The 7,048-nt window shown below is 25.1% G+C and overlaps 1 protein-coding gene across 1 annotated transcript in view; it reads right to left on the reverse strand.

Moving 5' to 3' along the window:
* Positions 1-3,961: 3,961 nt before the first annotated feature.
* The window catches only part of LOC140918847 (uncharacterized), a 5,493-nt gene continuing 2,406 nt past the window's right edge, over positions 3,962-7,048 (reverse strand). Inside the window, exon 4 of the mRNA XM_073363645.1 lies at positions 3,962-4,114. Coding sequence (XP_073219746.1) covers positions 3,962-4,114 — 153 coding nt within the window. The remainder of the gene's footprint in view (positions 4,115-7,048) is intronic.

Consider the following 7,048-nt stretch of genomic DNA (forward strand, 5'->3'; position numbering starts at 1 on the left):
TTAACTAAACCAAACAATTTTTGAAATGAAAAGCAAGGGGATATTTTAGTGTTCGATAAATCTAAAGGTGAATATATTTTAATCTTTTAGTCGTCATCATTTTGTTAAAGGTGTTAATCTTCATCCATCATTTATAATCTATTGAAATGTGTTATATTTTATTCATGAAATTTAGTTTTAATCCCCTTTTGATGTTGTTAGGAAGTCCACAATAAGATAAATTTCGAAAAGTAGTGGATCAAATCATCAAAATGACAATATTTCAAAAAATGGAGAGAAAAATTTACTTTTTAAAGGAGGATTAAGAAAAAAAATCTTTAATTTTTAATTTTTAACTTTTAATTTAATATTTTATTTTTTTATGCATGATAAAGTTATTAATAGAAGTTAACTAATTCGCCCCCTAATCTAGGATTCTAGATATGCAAGTGTTTATTTCTCTTTTCTAGTAGCATGATAGTGAAGGAAAAAATTCGCCAACTTTAGAAATGAGAAGAAGGGACCTATGGAATAGGAGAGGATATAGAGGATAATACGATGCCGTTTTGACCATAATCTATTGAATTTCAACTTAACCTTTGTATTTGATAGCTAACATTATATGTATTTCAACAATGACGTGGAACATGAATGATAACATAGATGCCAATTGAGTATTTAATGTGCCAAATCAGTATGTCTACTTCCATTAAGTCGTGGAAACCAACAAAGAGATCCAATTTATAAATGCTTCAAAAAGTTAAACAATTGTTGAATATCAATAAAGTATGATAATTGATTGATAGAAATGCCAAATTTTATAGATAATTTTGGATATTTAATTTGTAAAATATACATAAGATTTATTTCAATTGATCTATTTGAGTTTGTTTAATAATATTGTAAGTTTATAAAAATAATTTATGACATATTTGTCTATAAGTAGATTTTAAATAATTTCTATAAATTATACGGTATGATATTTTTATAAATTATAAGTTTATAAAACTAATTTATGACATATTTGACATATTTATATTTATATTAAAATAATTTGATTTGATTTAAAAAAAAATAGTTCATATATAAATTTTTATATTATAATTGTTAATTAACTACTCACCCATGAAGCTAGTAGTTCTGCCAATCACATTTAGAAGGAATAAAAAGATGGTTATACAAGTAGCTCAAAAGGACCAATAATCAGAGGTTACGTAAGATAAAAATACTGCGTAATCTGTATAGCTTTCGCTTTCACTTTCACTATTGGGAGACAGTTATACACCAATAAGGGTTAGTGCACATATAGGAATTGGGTATCTAGCACTATAAATTTCTGACTATATATGACAACACTAAAGTTAAGAATTTGTCTAAACATAAAACTTTAGTTGCTGCTTAACCGTGAGTGGTGAGCATCATGTTATTTGATAATAAATTTCCTGTGCGAAATTTGTATTTGGTATCTATTTATGTTTTATATAATTTTTTTATTTATAGATTATATAATAATAATAATAATAATAATAATAATAATAATAAATTTTATTATATTTTATGTGATACTGATTAATTTATTATATTTTATATTTATATTAATAAATTTATCAAAAGAATAAGATAATATTAATTTATTTAATGCGATCGACATGTTGTTTTATGATTAAACCTCATTCAGAAATCATTTTAATAAAAACAAAATTATTTTGAGATGAGATTACAGACGAACAATTGTTGATTAAGATAATTCTTAAGAAAAATAATTTGACTTTTTGTTTTTATTCACAAAATTGAGAGATCAAGGAGTAATAAGAGTAAGACAATTGAGAAAGACAAACCTTATAATTTTTTAGGGTTCTAATTTTAGTATAAAAGTAAATAGAAATCAATCATTTTTTACCATAAGGATTCAAAAATTTATAAATTTACAATACATTTCATACTATATATTTTTTTATGGTATAATATTTTTTATTGTACACATATACTTGCCTATATCAATTTTTAATATTTAAATATTGAAAAATGCTAATAAGTATACTAAGAACACTTATTAAAATAGAATATCATATAATAAAGTTATATTATTTAAAATGAGATGTTAGATATTAAAATAAAACTTAATTACTAAACTATTGCTTTATTTATGTTATATAATTTTTTTATTTATAGATTATATAATAATAATAATAATAATAATAATAATAATAATAAATTTTATTATATTTTATGTGATACTGATTAATTTATTATATTTTATATTTATATTAATAAATTTATCAAAAGAATAAGATAATATTAATTTATTTAATGCGATCGACATGTTGTTTTATGATTAAACCTCATTCAGAAATCATTTTAATAAAAACAAAATTATTTTGAGATGAGATTACAGACGAACAATTGTTGATTAAGATAATTCTTAAGAAAAATAATTTGACTTTTTGTTTTTATTCACAAAATTGAGAGATCAAGGAGTAATAAGAGTAAGACAATTGAGAAAGACAAACCTTATAATTTTTTAGGGTTCTAATTTTAGTATAAAAGTAAATAGAAATCAATCATTTTTTACCATAAGGATTCAAAAATTTATAAATTTACAATACATTTCATACTATATATTTTTTTATGGTATAATATTTTTTATTGTACACATATACTTGCCTATATCAATTTTTAATATTTAAATATTGAAAAATGCTAATAAGTATACTAAGAACACTTATTAAAATAGAATATCATATAATAAAGTTATATTATTTAAAATGAGATGTTAGATATTAAAATAAAACTTAATTACTAAACTATTGCTTTATTTATGAAAGCATGCACCACTCAAAACTTGAGTGATGTAGAGTTTGGCAAAACAAATTATAAAATAGGCTTTTAGATCTTTAAGACTTTTAAAAAAACCATTTAAGACTTTAAAGATATGAATGACAGTTGGGTTTTGCAAAATTTTGGAGGAGATGAATTTGGAGGGCTAAATTTAGATTTTTGTATAAGCCTAAATATGTTATTGATCTTTGTAAATACACGCTTTTATATTTTCTTTTTTATAAGTTTTTTTGTTTGATTTTTGTTTTTGTAAATATTTTTCTTTTGTTATTGTCCTTGTTCTTTTATTTTAATATCTGCAAAACTAGTTTTTATTAAATTGATCGTTGCAATTTCTTATATCTCTAATAATTAAGAGACTAAAATTAAATAATATATATATATATATATATATATATATATATATATATATATATATATATATATATTCAAGAACAAAAATCACTTAAATAGACTAAAACAAAACAAAAAACGCGTAATTGCAAGGACCAATCATACAAACACTTGATATATATTTGAAATTTTAAAAATATTAAAAGAATAACATGATAAATGACCATGTAATATTTTAATTACTATTAGTTTATTTTTAAAATACTTTTATAGTTTTCTTAATTTTAAAAAAAAATCCCCTAAAAAATCAGACTCAATCATAATATTTTTAAATTAGGCTAGACTTACACCTGACCAAACTTTGTTTAGTTCAACACATAGATATAGACATATAATATTCTTTTTTCTGGTTCAAATACACATTATACTATTAATATACTATAGATATTACTTGTTTCGAATAATATCAATAATAATTGAGCGTTGCAATAGTAAATGTGTGTCTGCAGTATGAATGGCCACTTGTCCGAGTCCCTTGAATTTGTCTTTTGAGTATTTTTGGACTGATCGAGTAAGTTTCAAAACACTCTCATACTAACTATAGATTTAGGGGCAAAACTACATGTACACTCCATTAGTTGAGTTAGTTTTTGCATACTTGAGGAGGAGTTTTTTGTTTAATTATTTATTTTGTGTAATTAAGTCTTACATAATGTAAATGAGAGAATTTATAAATATAACGTCTTAATATTTTGATGAATATGTAATGTTTAATTCACTTGTGTAGTTACTTTTAATCTAATATAATGAATCATAGTACTTTTCTTGTGATCTCATACCAACAACTTCTTATACCACTCATACAAGTGGTTAATACATCTTTCTCCACAAACAACATGATTAGAAGTCGAACTGGAGAATGTGGTTTCCAGACCGATATACGAAGTTTGAGAACACTCTCAAACTAATTTATAATATGAAATCATTCATTAAATTACTATAATTAATATTATATAAAATTTATTTTTCAATTGATAATAAAATAAATTAATTTAATATTTGTTGAAACAATATACTAAATTTAAATAAGATTTTGTTAGTTATACTTTTGAAAATATTAAAATATGATGTGTAAAATATTTTTTAAACATTTATATTAAATGATTGTTTCATTACCTCCCATCATTACACGCATTAGTTAATTTGAGTTAGTCTTTGCATACTTGCAACCCAACATTCAATTTTTTTTAGTATCTTTTTAGAAAGGGTGGACAGGTCATGTCATGCGCATGGGGCAAATAAAATTGAAAGAAATCTTAACGGATTTGGGCATGTCTCTTGTTAAGGATAACATCAAATTAATTATGGGAAACAAAAAAAGAAGTGGAGGAAAATGGTTATACTACTACATCATACTATAGAATAAAGTTTAGTTATTAGTTCATTTTATTTAATAATGTTCTTTGGTCACATAGGATAGAAGATTCGCACGCTACATTTTCAGAATTAATTTCAAAATTAAATTATAAATTAATGGAGTTAATGGTTGATATAGGTTTCAATTATCCAATTATGAGCAAAAGTGTTACTTTTCATCTAGAAACCAAACCTTGTCTTCAATCTCTTTGTAGTTGTTGCTATTGAAGACTAATAAAAAATGTAAAGTAAAGCAGTCGCCAAAAAAATGGGTAGTGGTAGACGCAAATTGTCACTCGTGTGTGGGTGTGAGTGTGTGTGTTTGTTTGAAACTGAATTTGGTCAACTAAAATGATGAGTCATGTCATTTTATTTATGAAATTTAATGAAATTATTAAAAACAAAATTTAAATTAAATTGGATGAATTAGTTGTAAGAGAAACCTTAAATTTTCAATCTCTTCTTTTTATTCACAATTAAGAGAGACAAAATATGAGAGGGGTAGAAGCAATAAAGGGAGTGGAAATCCACGACTCTGTAGATTGCTTTGAATAAAGATAACTATGGGATAAAAGGAGTGGATGAGATTAAAAATGAAGTTTTGAGAGATGTTTCATAGAGGAAAACATAAGGAGGCCAACGTTGAATGGATTAACCTCTTAAGGAGTGTTGGATTTAATTAGGGAAAGTGATTAGATCATGTATTTTCACTAGAACAATATCACTAATAGTTAATGGTAGTCCAACACTGAAATTTAAGGTTGGGAAGGGACTTAGGGAAGGATATTATTTGGTGCTTTTTATTTTTATTTTTTTTATAGCTGTCGAAGGTTTAATATGATGGTCATAAGAAACATTGGTTTCGATATACTTTTAAGGTTAATTTTTATGAAAACAAGATTTATGGGATTAACATATATGACCATATCTTCACCAATGGCCACTTTTTTCAATCTTCATCGGCTTAATTGCAGTTTTTGATCCTCCTATTTTAGTTGAATCGCGAAAGTAGTCCCTCTATTTTATTTCTTTCCAGTTTTGGTCCCCTAAGCAGAATTTTAGTACAAAACTTAATGAAATTTTACTTTTTTTTGCATTTATTTAAATCACACCATGCCTCAAGATCTCATTTGCAACAATTGTACCTGAAATATATGATCATAAATGACGTAGTATGACTTTAAAAAATGAAATTTCATCAAATTTTGGACCAAAATTTTGTTTGGGGGACCAAAACTAGGGGGAAACAAAATGAGAGAACTACTTTCGCGATTCAGCTAACATAGGAGGACTAAAACTGCAATTAAGCCATTTTCCTCATCTATACCCTGAAAGAAATAAAAGAAAAACAAAGAAGAAATACTCATTTATACCTTGAAATAAATAAAAGGAAAACAAAGAAGAGATGCATCACTTGATCAACATATACTAATTATTTATAATTTGCACTTTGTGGCTTTTAATGTTTATTTTGTCTAATAGTTATTTTTTTTACTATGTTTACTTTCTTTAAGCCGTAAATATCATGCTTCAATCTTTTTGTTAAGTAATTTTAGTAATTTTTAGTTTTTACTAGCATATAGAGATTCTCTTCTTCTATATGTCATAACTTAGATTGTGTTTATTTGATTGAGGTTATCTAACACTACGCGAAAAACTGCATTTTACAGCGCTTTTTTTAATCCATTTACATCGCTTTTTCAAAACAAAAAAAACGTTGTGGAATCGAGCGCTGTAAATGATACAACAGCGCTTTTAAAAAAGCGCTATAAAACATGTAAATATAACGCACGCTTGTTATGCACATTTTACAGCGCTTTTTCAACAAAGCGCTGTAAAATGCACCCCATTATATGAGTTATGGGTCTGCATTTTACAGCCCTTTTTAACAAAAGCGCTGTAAAATGCACACCCATTATATGAAATTATGGGTCTGCATTTTATAGCGCTTTTGTTGTACATTTTACAGCGCTTTCTAAAGAAAGCGCTGTAAAATGTACACCATTATAGCGCTTTACAACAACATTTTACAGCGCTTTTTAAAAAAAGCGCTGTAAAATGTGTTTTTTTTTTAAACGCTGTAAATTAAATATTTGAAATGAAAAGCGCTTTTTATGGCATTTTTTTTAGAAAGCGCTGTCTTTTATCTTTGTATCCAAAATTATTTTGATCCAAAGTCAGTTCACAATCAGTGCACACAACAACAAAACATATTCAAATACCATAAGCAATTCACACAATCAGTAGAACAAAAATCAGAACTCTGTAACTTAATTAACATATATGTAACTCTGTAACTCTGTAATTTACAACCTAATTAACTACATTCAGATACATACATATATATAAATTTACAACCTAAACTATATTCAAATCCATATGCATGTTCATATATTGTGTCCTATGATCATTTACATATAATAACTAACAGAATATACATAATATGCACTAGCTACCATATAATATTCAGATCCCTTGCCCA

Source organism: Cicer arietinum, chromosome 7, assembly GCF_000331145.2.
Source record: "Cicer arietinum cultivar CDC Frontier isolate Library 1 chromosome 7, Cicar.CDCFrontier_v2.0, whole genome shotgun sequence".
NCBI lineage: Eukaryota > Viridiplantae > Streptophyta > Magnoliopsida > Fabales > Fabaceae > Cicer > Cicer arietinum.